The 17218-nt window shown below is 43.1% G+C and overlaps 1 protein-coding gene across 6 annotated transcripts in view; it reads left to right on the top strand.

Moving 5' to 3' along the window:
• Nucleotides 1-17218, top strand: part of Ttc23 (tetratricopeptide repeat domain 23) — a 74073-nt gene that overhangs the window by 39870 nt on the left and 16985 nt on the right. For all 6 annotated transcript variants that reach the window (XR_004769152.1, XM_027408123.2, XM_027408126.2 and 3 more), the window contains one exon: nt 2464-2641. Coding sequence is in view for 5 of the 6 variants with exons in the window: in XM_027408123.2 (XP_027263924.1) it covers nt 2464-2641 (178 nt within the window). In the remaining variant the exon portion in view is untranslated. The remainder of the gene's footprint in view (nt 1-2463; nt 2642-17218) is intronic.

The following is a 17218-nucleotide window of genomic DNA, read 5'->3' as shown; positions in this document are numbered from 1 at the left end:
GCGTGTGCCACCAATGCCCGGTCAACGTTACTTTTAATGTTAAGATATACATATATGTACTGTATATGTACATATATATATGTATATATAAAATACACAGAGGGAGAGAAGTAACATAGTTATATAGAAGAGACTTTGGGAAATTTAAAAATCATAAACAAGGACAGTAAACCATTCACACTTCAGTTGCTCAGAGAGAATGACCGCTAACATGCTCCTGACCATCTCTTGTGACATCTCTCTGTGCACTTGTACCCACTTAGATTAGCTGTAAAAATTCCACATGCAGGAGCTGATGCACAAAGTAGCTTTAAAACCTATTGTTTTACTAAAGAACTCAAAATGGGTGTCCGTTTTGGGGGCCTAATACCGTATAGCATTAACATTAATGGCTCTTTGGCCTTCTACTCTTATCGTGACCTGCGTGGACAGTCTCTGGTGGTGACTTTGAAGTACTTTGGACTTTTCTGTTGTTATTATAGCAAAACTAAGGTGAACATTCTTGTGTGTTTCTCCTGTCATGCTGCTTTCAGCAGAGTTAGTGTGGGTGTGCCCATATTTGTGTTTAATCTTGGTACTGGGGAGATTTTATTCAGTTATAACTGTCCCAGAGTTATTATTTCTTATTGAAAGACCCCCGAAGAGGTACTTTCGTAGAGGGAGACCCACACACCCAGGAATCAGCGAGGCCACGAACTGGATGCAAAAAACAAGAGGCTTTATTGGAGACGCGGGTACCCGGGGCGACTTAGCTTCTGTGTGGCTAAGCGCCCCGAGCCAAGGGAAAGGGGTCCTTATATAGGGAAAAAGGCGCAAGCTAGGAGCAGGGATTCTATTGGATAATTCTAATGAGGCATTGTACAGAGCTATTCCCATTGGTCAATGTATATGAGGCGCTATACAGGGTTATTCAAATGAGGCAAAGTACAGAGTTATTCAAATGAGGTGAAACACAGAGTCTTTCAAATGAGGCGAAATACAGAATCATTTCTATTGGATGGTTCAAATAAGACACAGAGCCATTCCAGATCAGCATATTCTCAAGGTCTGGTGTCTGGTACAGCAGACTCAATTCCCCCCCCTTCCTGATGGCTGACCTTGGGACGGAGTGTTTCTCTTCGGGCGGGGCGGGGGCTCAGGGGCAGGGCTCCAGGCCGGCTCACTCAGTGTTTGTTCTCGTGCCGACCCACCTGGTGCTCGCCCTCGTGCCGGCCCACCCGGTGCTCGTTCTCGGGCTGGCCCACCTGGTGCTCATTCTCGGGCCGGCCCACCCGGTGCTCGTTCTCGGGCCTGCCCACCTGGTGCTCGTTGCTCGGCCCCAGCCCCGAGGCGCGGTGCCAGGCGGGGCGGGCCGGGGGCGCGAGCCCTGCCGGGGTGAAGGCTTGGGAGGCCCCGGCAGCTTCGGGGCAGGGGGCTCAGGGGCATTTCGAGCGGGTCTTTCATTATCATCACCAATACTAGAATACCTCCCTCCCTCCTTACCTACCTGCCTCCACCCCCTCACACCCCCACTCCCGCTCTATTACTCTCTGCTGTGTTCCCTTGACATGGGATCTCCAGTAGTCTTCTGTCTCTACCTCTGAACTCTGGGGTTAAGAGTGTGTACTGCTGTCTCTGGCTTTCTGCTTGGATGCTGGGATTCAAACTCAGGTCCTCCTGCTTACACAAGTGTTCTTACCCACTGAGCCATCTCTCCACCCACAATGAACATTTTTTTCTTCTGGGTTTTTGAGATAAGGTCTCCACAGAGCTCTGGCTGTACTGGAACTCACCATATAGCCCAAGCTGGCCTTCAACTCACAGAGATCCTCCTGCCTCTGCCTCTGCCTCTGCCTCTGCCTCTCTGCCTCTCTGCCTCTCTGCCTCTGCCTCTGCCTCTCTAGTGCTGGGATTAAAGGAGTGCACTACTGTGTCCAGCACCATCTTGGACAATTTCCAAACAGATCATTTATCAGGATCTCGGCCCCCTTTACGATCATCATCACTGAAATGATAGATTTCTTTAAACTAAAACACCTGCATAGCTCTTAATGTGTGTGTGTGTGTGTGTGTGTGTGTGTGTGTGTGTGTGTGTGTGTGTGTGTGTGTGAAGAGACTCTACTAGCTATTTTCATGAATATGAGATAATTTAACATTCATAATGACCCAATGAAGCCATTACTGTTGTTACTCTTAATTTATAGGTGAGGAAGCTATTTACACATGATTAGAAGTCACAAATCTGGTAAGTGGGAAGCCAGTACTTAAACATTTCTGGTTATTCCAGAATCAATCATTCTGACGGTCATGCTTTGCTTCCTGTTAGAGGAAAAGCCTAGCTTGCAAGGAGACAAGTCTGGGAACCAGAGTCTGAGAAGCAAATCCTATCAGGCCAAGTAGAGGTAGAATGGCAACTCATTTAAAAAAAAATAATCCCTTTAGTTTTTTGGTTTTGTTTTGTTTTGTTTCTTTTTGTTTTTTTAGACTGTATCAAGGTCAGAAAAGATCAAAAGAAGCTTTGCCCTACTATCAAAAGGCTTTGGAATATACTGAGCTCACCAAAGATGAAAGGAGTCTTGAGTGTGTACCAGTACTAAGGGAGCTGGCAGGAGTGGAGCAAGCCCTGGGATTCCACGATGCTGCTGTCAGTCATTTCTCACGGGTAAGGCACAATACACTGGCCGCCAAAACTGTGCTAGACACAAGAACCACAGCAGCTCTGACAATGTCTGTCCCCATCATCTGCTGATGATAATTAAAACACTTGGTCAGCATAGATGTTTGGCAAAGATTTTCTTATTAGAAAGCTAAGGAGGTGAGTGCCAGACACAGGTCCTGCTGCTAACTGCATGTTCCAGGGACAGCCTGAGACTTTCTCACATCACATGTAGAACTCAAGTGCAGTTTGGTTCCCAGGTAAAGTTTCTTTATCTTTATTAATTCATTTAGAGTTTATGCTACTAAACTGACTAGTATGTTTGGAAGGGGAAAAAAGATATACTTTTATTATTTATTTTAATTATGAGTATGTGTGTCTGTGTACGTGTGCACACATGTGTGCCCTCAGAAGCCAGAGGCATCAATCATATCCCCTGGAGCTGGAGTTATAGGCAGTTGTGAGCCACCTGGCATGGGTGCTGGAAACCCAACTCAGGTCCTCTGAAAGAGCAATATACTCTCATAACTGCTAAGTCATCTTTCCAGTCCCATGACTAGGCTTTTATTTACACTCTAAAATCTTTGCCTGAAGACATTTAAAGGTGTACTGCTAATTGTTATTCTACTTAGTCATGGTGGGATTCCTCGGCATGTGTGTCTTTTGGGTTTCTCCAAAGAAAAGAAAATATATGTACAGTTGCTACAAATAGAATGTGGAGCAAAGGAGGGAGAGGGAGGAGAGAGGAAGGGAGAGAGGGAGAGGACTTTTAGGGAACTGGTTTACATGATTTGGGCATTAGCAAGCCAGATGTCTGCAGGGCAGTAGAGAAAGGCTGGAAATGGGAAAGTACAGTGTATTTTCTCTTAAGGCCACCTGATTGGCTAAGGCTCATTCGTGTGTTTGACAGTAATCTCCTTTCCTTAAAGCCGACAGTGTTAACTATCTATAAAATGCAGTCATCTGGACTGGTGTTTGACTAATAAGTGACCACTAGGGCTGCATCGGTGACCCCGGGAGCTAGCCAGCATGGGGAGTCAGATAGCTGTGTGTCATATCAGCTGCTCAGAGCACCCTTTCCCGTTTTTTTCCTAGAGCTCAAAATACGTACTAACCATTCCTGTTATTTCGAATGAGATAATAATGACACGGTACCAAGAATACATCATAACTATGTGTTTTAAATTTTGTCTGACAATTTGCACTCCCACTCACAGTGTGTTGGGAGTGCCCCAACCGCTCATTTTATCTAGATCATCTCTTTTAATCTCTTTTAATACCACGGTGTAACGTATGATTTCCAGTTTATAGATAAGGAAGACAAGAATTAGAAAGGTTGAGTGCTATGCCCCAAAATACATACCCCCCAAAGGCATCATTCAGATTCAAAACTAGCATTTAAAACAAACAAACAAACAAACAAACCAAGATTCTTCCACTTGACATGTAGAGGTAACTAGTGAGGCTGTGCCAAGCATGGGAGAAAAGAAATCACTTAGGAGGCTACTGAAATAGCAAAAGCAAAACTTGAGGTGGTTTTGCAAAAGGTACTGGAGACAAAGCAATGGAGATAATTTGAGACAGGTTTAGGAGGCAGTGCAGCTAGGACATAGAAATGAGGTATAGCAGAGCAGGAGGAGAACCAAAGCAGATTCTCAGATCTCCAGGGGTACAGGCCGCCCAGGGCATGCTGGTACTATTTTCAGGAGAGGCAGGGCGAGCAGGTGTTAGAGGGAGGTAGACTCAGTTGGATGATGAATCTGTGATGCCTGTGCGGCAGATAGACGCAAGTGACAGCGATAGAGGGAGCGGAAACTAAGGGACACGCCCACCTGGACATGTGATTGTCTCAGGAGAGGATGGCTAGCTTACCTTAGTACCAGTTTCTAAAGTACTGACTGGTGAGGCCGACTGCCACCCCTCCAAAAAAAAAAAAAAAAGCCTTCATAAAAGGTGAGACAGAGATTGGCCACTCAAGTTATAATGTCATGCCCCAGGCCATAGGAATGATAAGAACAGTAGACGGGCATCATTCTGACAAGACATTAGAAGCCCCAGTGAGGAGTCCTGGCAGCAGTCGGAGGTTTACAAGCAGGGCAGTGACAGCAGATCATCAGTCTGAAAGGATGGCTCTGTGGGATGGAGATGAATTAGATAGATGATGGATATAATCAGAGGGATAGTTTAAAGGGGACCACAGCAGTCTGGGTATGGAGTGAAGATAGCCCGGATTCCAGAGGCCAGTGAAAAGGCACAGGTGTGGACAGGCTTGAGCGGTGTGAGCACTTGGAATGAGTGGCAAGTACAGATGCGGGTGAGCAACAGAGTCAGAGCTGAGTTTTACCAGGTGTCTGGCTCCGTTCACCACGAGGTGTGCGGCATGATTTATTGGCTGTAGGAACTCTGGCAGGCATGTGATATTTTTGTGTGTTAGTATCGATAATTCTGGACATTCTTATGTAAAAATAATTTGCTTCAGTCAGCTTCCAGAAGTGGAACTGCTGAGAGGAAGGATATGAATATTTTATAATTCTTGATTCATACTGGCATCCTGCCAAAGAGTTGTTTCGATTTGTTTTTAATCATTAGCGTGGCATTTTAGTACCACCGATGCCTCTGTTTAGAACCCAGCCTTTCAACTCACACTTGGTTCACTCTTGCTGCTTCTCGTCCTGTGGGTCTGGCAGATATGTAAAGATGTGTATCCACCAGTGTAGACGCATACAGAATAGCTTAGCTGCCCTAACAATCCCCCCTGCCATTCTCATTCCTCCTTCCCTGCCTGAACCCCTGGCAACCACCCTTCGCTCTAGTTTGCCTCTTCCAGAATGCAATGCAGCTGGAATCTTATAGGATGGGTCCAGACTGGCTTCTTTCATTTTGCAACACACTTATGTTTCCTGTATGTGTGTTTATGGCTTAAGAACACCTTTCTTGCCAGGCGGTGGTGGCGAACACCTTTAATCCCAGCACTCAGGAGGCAGAAACAGGCAGATCTCTGTGAGTTCGAGGCCTGCCTGGTCTACAGAGAGAGTTCCAGGATAGCCAGGGTTACACAGAGAAACCCTGTCTCAAAAAGAAAACCAGAGAGAAAACACCTTTCCTGCTGTGTGAACACAAAATGTCTCTCTGGGTGTCTTTCAAAAACTTCCTTTCATCACAGTTGTAGTTTTATAGTTTGTCACATGGATATTCCACTTGTTTTGTTAGATTTCATTTCGGAATCAAATTTTGAATGAAGTTGTATTAAATATTTCAATTTGCGCTGATGGTAATGAAAATGATTTTGTGTTTTTAATTTTAAATTCCTTCTCGTCTGTTGGTGGATATGTGGAAACAATGAGCTTTTACCTTGCTATAAGTGCTTCTCAGATCCAGTATTTAAAAAAAAAAAAAGCTTTCAGAATTTCAGTTTATCTCATCTGCAAGTATAGACAGTTTATTTCTTCATTCCCAATCTGTATTCATTTTATTTCATTTTCTTGTACTATTGCACTGTTCAGAACTCATGGTTAGCGAAGCAGTGATATGGGACATCCTGTTCTTGTTTCTGACCTCAGGAGGAGAGCTGCTGATGTTACAAAGTTTCCTCCTTTCACAGCTCACTGAGCGTTTGTTGTCTTTTTAGTCATGAATGGGCAGTGGATTTTGTTGTCTGCATTTTCACATGTACTGATATGATCGTGAGATTTATTTCTTTTGTTATATTCACGTTATTATAGAGTATATAAGTTGCCTTTCATGACTGTATCTATCTGCAAAGCTTTGTTTTTCCTTTTGTTTACCAGTTTCTAAAACTCAAAGAAATCTATCACATGAAACCATGTTCAGATTAATCCAGCAAGGGCCACAACTTATAGCAAAACCCACTGGGATGAAAGTGGCTTCTCCAAGACCCAGTATTGCCAGTGTGTGCAAAGGTTTGAGTTCAGTTTAGAGAAGCACCACCAAGAGTCCCTGGGTCTTCCTAGAAAAGGCATGTGTGCTTAAATAAAATCGGGACATGTTAGTTAGAGCTGAACAGCTGGTTACATTGTTTCACAGTGTGGTAGACGTGCCAGTGTGGATTTTTTACTTGAGAAGGGAACCCAGTAGTCTGTGAGACAGTAGAGTTAGGCAGGCCACAGTATAGGAACCATTGGCTTACAGAAATGTATGTCTGAAAGTATGAACCAGAAAAGGGAATCACAGATGAATGTGATGTTCCAGAAGTCAGAGGTTTTCACTCTCAAGAGACCTTGGCACTGCATGAGTGGGAAATGAATTAGGTGACGCCTCTTCTCTATGAGACCTGTAGTCACCATTTATAGTACTTTTCTATATTTGTTTTCCCTATCTATCTATATTGGTATACATATAAACACATATCCATATACACATACATAAATACACACACACACACACACACACACACACGGTCAAAAGGATAACTGCCTACTTTGGAGGGGCCAAGAAGATAGCCCAGCAGGTAAGAGTATTTGCCACCATGCACAAAGACCTGAGTTCAATCCTTGAAATTCATGTGGTGGAAGGAAGGAACCCACCTCCATAATTTGTCCTCTGAACTACACACACACACACACACACACACACACACACACACACACACACACGTACGTTATGTAAAAGTCTAACAAACTTTAAAGGCATTTTGAAAATATCGTGGCCCTTATTCCCAGATATTTCAGTGTGTTTTCTATAAGGACAAGGATAGCCACCATACAGTTATGAAGCATAGGAGGTTTAACATTGGCACAGGTCACATTCCGCTTTGTTGGTTATCTCCACTCTGCCCCTCATGATTTACCATCCAGTAGAGATCTAGTAAAGGATCGTGTGTTGCATTAGGTATCATGACTCTGGCATTTAATCTGGAATAGTTTCTCACCAGACTCTGTCTTTTATAACATTGAAATTTTAATGTATACTCATATGTGCCAGCTTCTTGTTGACTGTTTCTCAGTTTGGGTTTGTCTGATGTCTCCTCCTGACTCAATCTGAGTGACATGTCCCCAGACAGAACACTACAAGGGGGCTGTGTATTGCATCCAGAGGCACAGTGCCCATCTGTCCTACACGGATGACATTCATCACCCTGTCATGACGATACATAGTTTCTCTACTGGGTAGTGACTATTTCCTCTCTTTTACCTAATTAGCATTCTGTATTCTGCTCTCTGTCAAATGGTTCTCTCTAGGTTTAGCATCTATTGATAACTCTTTCCTAACACATTCTTAACAGTGATAGTTGTAAAATTCTGGTTTTCTGTTCTATCATTTCTACTGCATTTATCAGTTGGCATTCTGCTGTTAGGAATAGCCCTCACTTCCTCTCCACCAAGCAAGTAACATATTCAATCATGTGGCAGATAGAACTAACTGGGAATGGAATTGGCTTTGAAGCCTCAAAGCCCTCTCCCGGTGACACACCTCCTCTAACAAGGCCACACCACCTAATCCTTCCCAAACAGTTCCACCAACCTGGATCTTAGTGTCAAATATATGGTCCTTTGGGGGCCATTCTCATTCAAACCACCACAGAGTGAGGCTACTAGGTCACATACAGAATGCTTTGGAAGTTTCGTATTATTGCAAAATCAATGGCCATTTTTCTCTCATTTTTAGTTGTGCTGTTCTGAGTTATCTTTCAGGGGCACATGCCATTTGTATTTCTACTCATGTATATATGAACACCAGTTTCCACACAGCCTGTTTCAACAAAGTGTATTGTCAAGCTTTCAAGTTAGTTCTAATCTGATGGATGAGAAATGACATTTCAACATAGCTTAAATTTGCATTTCTATTTTTAAAACTGGAGTTGAATATCTTTTCATATGTTAAGGCACCCTGGTTCTTTCTGTGAATTGTCATTTTTTGTGACTTATTCATATCATTTGCCAATTTATAAATAGGATTTTTGATCTAGCTTTTGGTATCTGCTAAAGGTTCTTTCTATATTACAATATTGATCCTGGTATTCATGATAAATGTTGTAAATATTTTCATCCAAATTGACATTTGTTTTGAAGTTTTGCTCATAATTTTATTGAGATTATTTATTTATACAGTAAAACTATCCTCTTAAAGCATGCAATTTAGTGGTGTTTATATTTACAAAATTTTGCAACCACTATCTAGTTCCATAGAGTTTTTGAGAAACACTGCAGCCATTAGCAGTAATTTTCCATTGCCCTCCTCTTAGCAAATGTCAATTTACTCTCTGTGTGGTTTTGCCTGTTCTGGACATTTATTATAAACAGTCTGACAATATACAGCCTATTGTGTCTGACTTAACATTTTTATAGTTTACTCATATTTTAGCATCTGTACTTCAGTTCCTTTCATGTATTTAGACGTGCTAAATTCTTATCAATGTGCTAAAATTTTACCATTTGATAGACATTTAGGTTGTTTGCTTTGGGGCTACTATAATTAGTGCTGTATAAGCATTTATATTCAAGTTTTATAGGGACATAGGTTTTCATTTCTCTTGGGTGTAAAGCTGGCAGTAACTGCTGGGTCACATGGTAACTGTCTATGCTTTGAGGAGACACTAGGCTGTTTTCCAAAGTGACCTCGGTGTTTTGCATTCCTGCCAATGAGGTGTTCCAGTGTGAGGGTTGCCACTCCTCTACATCTTCATGTCTTGTTATCTGTGTTTTTAACTGTAGCTGTACTATTGAGTAAAGTGATAATTCAAATGTATTTTAAGTTTTAATTTCTTGCATTACTAGTTGTTTATTTTTTTATGGTCCCTTCGACCATTGGTATGCCTTGACTGGGCAAATGTTGAGTCAAATCATGTGCCCATTTTTACAGTACTTTGTCTTTGTATTGTTCTGTAGGGGTTGTTTATATACCCTGATGCTAGCGCCTAGACGCCCATCAGATACACCAAGCGTTTTCCTCCATCCACTTCTTGCTGGTGTCCTTTCAAGTGCAATTTAATTTTGATTAAGTCTAATTTGTCTGGGTTTTTTTTTTCTTCTTTTGCTTTTAACTTCACATCCAAGAAACCATTGGATTTTTTGTTTGTTTTTGTTTTTTGAGACAGAGTTTCTCTATGTAGCCATGGTTGTGCTGGAACTCACTCTGTAGTCCGAGTCTGACCTTGAACTCAGAGTTCAGAGGCAGAACTCAGCCTCCTGAGTTCTGGGATTAAAGGCATGTGCCACCACCACCACCACCAGGCTGAGAAGCCATTGGATAATCGAAGTCCATGAAGATTTGTATCTATGTTTCCTTAAAACAGGTCACAGATGTTACTTCTGACACATAAGGTCTTTGAGTTTTGTCTTTGCGCTTGGCTATCTGGTTATCTCAGCCCACCATTTATTGAGAAGCTTATATATAAATTCACCATAGAATTATCTCAGCATGCTTGTCAAAATGAAATGACCATAACTAACAAGGTTTATTTCTAGACTGTCAACTCTATTCTATTGACCTATGTTTTGAAATAATAACTGTAATCCTCTTACTTTGTTATTCCTTTTCACGAATGGTTCGACTATTATAGTCCCCTTGGGTTCTCATATGCATTTTAGGGTTACCTTGTCAATTTCCGCACCTTTCCACCACAGAAAAATTCTGATGGAATTTTGAAAGACATTGCATTAAATCTGTATCTAAGTTGTAAAGTGTTGCCATCCTAGCAATATTAGCTTTTTCAATACATAATCGTAGCTATCTCTCCATTAGTTTTTTTCTTATTTATTTCAATAAGTTTTATAACTTTAAAAGTGTAAATGTTTTTGTTTGGTTGTTGTTTTGGTGTTTGTGTGTTTATGTATGTGTTGTGTGCGTGGTGTGTGTGTGTGTGTGTGTGTGTGTGTGTGTGCATGTGAGTGTGTCATCTTCTTTGGCTCTCTGCCGCATGCTCTTGCGACAGTGCCTCTCACTGGTACCCAGGCCTGATTTCTTACATGGATGCTGGGGGTCTCAGGTCTTCTTCCTTCTACAACATATGCTCCTACTCACTGAGCCAGCTCCCCAGCCCTTAGAGCAGCAGTTCCCAACCTTCCTAATGCTGTGACTCTTTAATTCAGTTCCTCACGTTGTGGTGACCCCCAACCATAAAATTATCATAACTGTAATTTCACTACTGGTATGAATCATAATGTAAATATATGATATGCAGGATATCTTATAAAGGTGACCTCTGTGAAAAGGTCCTTCCACTGCCATAGGGGTCATGACCCACAGGTTGAGAACCACTGCCTTAGAGTTTTATGTTTTGCACTCGGATAACTCATCCCTACGTATCTGTTGTTTTTAATTTTTATTCACTGACGTGTGTGTGTGTGTGTGTGTGTGTGTGTGTGTGTGTGTGTGTGTGATGTAGTGTGAGTGCAGGCACTCATGTGGTGCTCTTCTTCCTCTGTGGGTTCTTGGGATGACACTCAGGGTGTGAGTCTTGCTTGGCGGCACTTGTATGTGCTGAGCCATCTTGACAGCCCTGTTTGTTTTGTTTGCCGCTGTTTTAATAAGTGTTTTAACTTCTTTTTCTCAGTATTCACTGATAGGGAAATAAAGGCTTTTTTAATATCCATCTTGTGTATCACAACCTTGCTGAGCTTACTGGTGATTTCTTTTCTGATTCATTTGTCTCTGTATATTCAAATTTCTATCTTCTGTTGTATTTAGATTTTGAATCTGAGTTAGAAGGGTTTTTCTCCACCTGGGTTATAGAGGAATTTGCTGGCTTTTAGAATTCTTGGCAAGTTTGATAGTTAACTATTATTTCTATTTATTTTTTAAGGTTAATAAAGATTAAAGAGTATTTTAAACAAAGAGAGACTTGGCAAATTGAAAATAACATTGGATTTGAAGTCAGAAAACTGGGCTCGGAGTCCAGATTCCCTTCTGTTTCCAAGCTCTTTGATTATAGACTAGTCACCCGGCCCCTTTTACAGCAAATCTACAAAGACGCTCTCTGCTTCACAGAACTGCTCCAGGTTTCACAACACTAAAGGCTTTGTGAACTCTCAGGCCTACTGCCAGGGCGAGCTGCTTTTACTTATTAATAGTAATTATTAAACACTTATTCCTGTTCCCCTTTCCTTGAGGAGATTTACCTGGGGTATGGAAGGGAACAGAGTGGCCACCGGTCTCCCAGGAAACCGCGAGTAATAGGCATTTATTAAATACACACAAAGAGGTTCTGTTATCGTCCCAGTTGGTTTTCTTTCCTCATTCCTTTGGAGTGAGAGAAACACACATAGAGAGAAAAGTGCTTTATTTTCAGTAAAAGGCAGAAAAGTTCCACAGTATTTTTAAGAAGTAGCCCATTAAGATGGAAAGAATGAAGCAGGTCCCGCAGAGTCACTGCACAGGGGAAGGTGGCATCCCAGGAACTTAAAAGGAGTGCAGCCCGCCCGCCTGCCCCCTGTGGCAGGGCTGTGGAAAAGCAAGCAAAGGGTCCATTTTGTGAAACTCCTCATTGACAAATTTTGATAATCATACCTTCTTTTCTTACCTGAAGAAAAAAAATCACAACACTTGGTTGATGTGGGAGCAGCTGCTTCTGGTCTGTTTGCAGGGGACGAAGACTGAGGCCCTGCTGGCTTGAATCGCTGTCCCACATCTCTGACACTTGAGTTTCACGTTTCCCTTGTCCAATTTTCAGGGCACCTAGGCCACAAAAGTGGGAAACTTTGATTTGCAAAGTATCATTGGATAGGAACATTTGTCAGTAGGGCCGGAAGACACAGCTTCGTTCCCCACCTGTGGTCGGCCAGGGTGCTGACAGCTGGATACTTGCACCTGCCTCCACCTCTCACCGTGGAGCGATTTACCACAAGTATATTCACTTGTTATAAATAATCTGAATGAGACTCCTAATTTTTTTCAGTCCTCTGAAAAGCTAACGAAGGTTTTACCCTTTACAAAAATTCTAAGTGCAATATAAATCTAGGGGTCATGAAGGGAAAGATGGCTGTTGCTCTTCAGTTGACAACTGTCAGAGCCTGCACCCTCACAGCCCCAGGGCAAGCTAGGTTCAGCTACCCCATCTGTTCTCAATAGTCCAGTCAAAGACAATGGCGAAAAGCAGAAAGGGAGGTGTGGTCAGTGTGGCTACGTAGGGAAAAGGAACAGGGGTCCCAGTGTGCCCTGCCTGAAGTCCATCCTCAAGGTCCTGAAATGGGGGCCAGGTTTAATTGGAAGATGAATCACTCAGCAGCCCTGGCCAAGATGTGGTCCTGTCTGTCATCGCTGTCTTGGCTCGAGTCTCCTGCAACGTTGTCCAACAACTGCAGATCTCTTTCCAAGAGACAATATCCCCTCAGGCTGGCACCAGCTCTACCCTTTTCCTTCTTTCAACATGAGATTCGTGGGGCAATCCCATTGTTTAAGTTGTCCAGTGGCCAAAGGGAGGGGCTCAGTAGTCTCTGTAGAGTGTCTTCATTCCTGTAGGGATGGTGACACATTCTGCCCAGTGTTGACACTGTTTGAACATCTTCCTTTTACATATTTGCAGATGGGTATAGATTAGGTGACAGAGTAAAAAGAAGACGATAGGAGAGTGGGAGAGTTGACAGCATGAAAAATGGAAGCCTGCTACTGTGTGACAGTTTTTATAATGTAAAAAAAAAAAAAATCAAAGGGAAAATATAGAGCCTTACACAATAGAGCTGAAAAAGCTAACTCATAGATACGTGGACAAAAGACAGGAACAATTTGTGGAAAAGAAAACAAAATGGGAAAGGGCCATTTAAAAATAATCCTCAAACTCAGTTGTCATTAAAGAATGGTTGTTTAGGGAGCTAGAGAGATGGCTCAATGGTTAAGAGCACTGACTGCCCTTCCAGAGGTCCTGAGTTCAATTCCCAGCACCCACACGCAGCTCACAGTAACTCCAGTTCCAGCAGATCCAGCATCCTCACATAGATATGCAGTCAAAACACCAATGTACATAAAATAAAATAAAAATAAATAAATCTTTGAAAAAAAAAAAAACTGCCTGTCTACAGGCTGGAGAATCCTGGGAAATGCAGCCAAGAGGGGCAAGCCAACACTGTGATCCTACATATGTGTGTTTGTTGTGTTTGCGTGCTCTCTCTCTCTCTCTCTCTCTCTCTCTCTCTCTCTCTGTGTGTGTGTGTGTGTGTGTGTGTGCAAGCACCTGTGTATGTGTGTATGCATGTGTGTTTGAATGCATGCATGTGCACATGTGTGTTAGAAAGTGTGTGTGCCTGTGCATGGGTCCATGTGCATGTGTGTTAGAATGTCTATGTGTGCCTGTGTTGTGTGTGCATGTGTATTAGAGTGTGTGTGTGTGTGTGTGTGTGCCTATGCATGTGTGCTGTATATACACAACAGTACTTTTGGAATGCCACACAGGAAGCTGTTCATAGAGCCTGACTGTAAGGACTCTGATTAGAAGTGGGAGGAAGGGTGACGTCTTCTGAAAGGAGGAGGGCTTTTTTTTCTTTTTCTTTTTTTTGCTTTGGTTTGTATCTTCTTTTCCACCAGTAAAGATTCTAAGAGTTTTAAATTTTTATATGCATTTAAAAACAAGTTAAATTTTAAGAAAGCTCATACTTGCAAGCAAAAGAAAATATAAGCCCTCGACATGTCTATTTTGGTGCTAATCCTTATAAATAGCAGGGCTTTTTCTCCCAAGCCCTTTGGAAGAGATAAAATTGACACCTGGAGGAAAGCCACTGAGGACTCTCTGTGACTATTAAAAGAAACAGCCTAGTCCAGGGCCTCCATTTTTAGATGTTGTCTACCCCAGGTGACTCCCCGTTCATCTAATCCCCCCTGGGATTCCCAGGACCATCCTTTGCCTGGCCAGGCCTCTCCAGCTGCCCCAGACTCTCAGGAAAGGCTTCCCTACTGGACAGAGACTAGAGGCCACCTTGCACTGCCCTGTAACCTGGCCTATCTTGCATAAGGATGTCACCTCAAAGCTAGAGATGGAATGGCCCTCTGTGGCATGGCTGAGACAGAAAGCCGGACAGTTATAAATAAACACAGTGAAGCTCATGCTTGGAGTGACGCAGTGAGGAATGGGCCCGAGCTTGTAAACAAAGGCCTGGACTTGAGCTACAGCAGAAGGAGGGAGATACAGTGATGCCTATTCCAGTCCTCATCCCCCGACTTCTTCCCTTCTGCACTGTTGCTTCCACAGTTCTCAGAAGCAACCTGAGTATCCACATACTGATACCTCACTATTCCCTGGCCTGTTTACTCTATTTCTTGGCAGAGTCTACCACTTAGCAGCCCCTTTTACTGACCCGTACATAGTTTGCCATTACACACATAAGAAACTCATTTTCTGTAAGTCTCATTGGTTTGATAACAAGTTGGGCCATGACAACATGCGGTTGAGTATTGTAGGCCTTAGGCTGACTCTGTGCCCTGTGCTGACCTACTATGTGACCTTGATGTTTCACTTCTTCACTTGTAAAGTGAAGCAACACCTGTCACTGGTCCTTTGGGATTAAGCAAGGTAGTGCATGTCACCTGTTTAGCACCATACTTGACAAAGTAAGCACCTGCTCATATTTGGTCCCCTCCCCACCTCTCCCGTCCTCTCCCCTGTTTTAACTTTTGCTTTACAAAGAGACCCACATGCTCATAATTGGTTCCCTTCTTCACCCAGTCTCTCCCTGGCTCTATCTAGCCTTTGCTTAACAGAGACCCTGACTGTTTATTGCTAAATTGAGACTTTGTTACCAACCCGATTTGTGTTCTCTTTTGTCCGGGTAAATATATTCCATAAATATATTCCAAGCCCACAAAGGTACCCTAGGCAACTTGTATACTCCTTCTATACTTAGCTATAGCAGAAAAGACTTCCCTCTGAATCTTTGGTCCCCTAATCATTACAAAGTGGAGGGGACAAAAATCTGTCCCAGGTCATCCAGGTACCCTGTCCCTGAGTGTTTATGTATAAGTAGAAATACTGTTATCTTTTTTATTATTGAGTTTTCTCCTCAAGGAATACTGCACATTTTACAAGGCAGCAGGCCCAGTAAGATAAGAGGCTGCCAGCCCTGGCTCTGGTTGTGCCCATTGGCAGACAGATCAGAGCAGAGGAATCGGTGGTTTCCCCCAGAAATGCACCTGAGATTCTAGAAAGAACGGCCACTCTGTTTTTGACAGGGATTGAGGGAGTTGGTCATGGCTACTCTTTTGAATAAGGTTTTGGGGGTTTTTTGGGGGGAGGTTCAAAACAGTGTTTCTCTGTGTAGCTTTGGAGCCTGTCCTGGCACTCACTCTGTAGACCAGGCTGGCCTTGAACTCACAGAGATCCGCCTGCCTCTGCCTCCCAAGTGCTGGGCTTAAGGCGTGCACCACCACCTGGCTCAATGAATAACTTAAAAAAAAAAAAAAAAAAAAGCTCTTGCCTATTGTGAGGTACCAAAGGTTATTTAGCTTATGTTTTTGTCTTCTTAACCCAGTCCATTTTAAAAGTCCAATTGGGGGATATTTAGCATTCTTTCTCAACTTCAAGGCGACAGCTGATAAGAATATCACTATAGGATACCGAAGAACAAAAATAGATAGATAGATAGATAGATAGATAGATAGATAGATAGATAGATAGACAGATAATTGAAAAGAAGACAGGGGGGTGCCCCCTGAGGAGATTAACAAATAATGAGGTGAAGGAGTTACGTAATAGCCGGGCAGAGCATCAGTGGGGATCAATGTCTGAGCTCTGTGGAAGCAGCAGAGGCATGCAGAACTCTTGTCGTCATGGTCACTGCTTCCTGGCCCTCCCGTGCTCTCACTCACATGCAGAGGGGCTGTGGATTCACTTCTTCACTGTGCTTGAGTTCCTCAGGACTGCAAAATCACCAGCCTTGTTGTCAGTTACTTTTCATGTTCCCCTGGGGACCCAAGTGCTGTCCTTCTCAGGCCTTGTCACCTATCCTTCATGTCCCATGGAGACCCTTTCATAGCAGCCAGGTGGAAGAGGAAATGGGGGGAAGGGGGCAGGTATCCAGGCTGCTCCACCAGCTTCAATGGGAGAAGTGCCACACTTCCCCAGATGTCAGAGAACCATGTATGACACATTGTGCAGAATAAGAAGGAAAAGAGGGCTGAAAATCACTGGTGCTTTGGTGTCTTCATCCCTTTGCAAGTTGCCTTTGTGTGTGTGTGTGTTTCTGAAATGTAACCAGGTTAATATATGTCCACAGAGATAAATTATCATACTAAAGCCAAAATACATTTGTTTCCTTACTAATGGATACTTAGAAGGATCCCCATTTTTGTCATCTCAAATTATGCTTGTGTGGGGTTGAGGATTTCTTGATAGATGATGGGCGCTGCACTCTGAAGAGAAGGCAGAACATGAGAGGCGCTTGAATAGAGCACTAGCAGCTATCTAGATGCAATAGAGCCACAGCTCCAGAACCTGGGAACTGGAGGTGTCAGTGAGTAACTAGTTCTGACATCAAGGGCGCAAACAGAACCCTGGGGAGTCAATCATAGCACAGAGAGGAAACGAGTCTGTCAAATGCCGGAGACGCACAATGTGAGTGGGGACATTTGTTGTTTTAATGTGTCCCTTCTGTTCCATTCCATGTTCTCTGTGCTGCTTAGTCCTGCTCTGCACCCCAGAGG

The sequence above is a fragment of the Cricetulus griseus genome, chromosome 3 (assembly GCF_003668045.3).
Source record: "Cricetulus griseus strain 17A/GY chromosome 3, alternate assembly CriGri-PICRH-1.0, whole genome shotgun sequence".
NCBI lineage: Eukaryota > Metazoa > Chordata > Mammalia > Rodentia > Cricetidae > Cricetulus > Cricetulus griseus.
The sequence above is the reverse complement of the archived record's forward strand: the minus strand, read 5'-3'. Positions and strand labels throughout refer to the sequence as shown.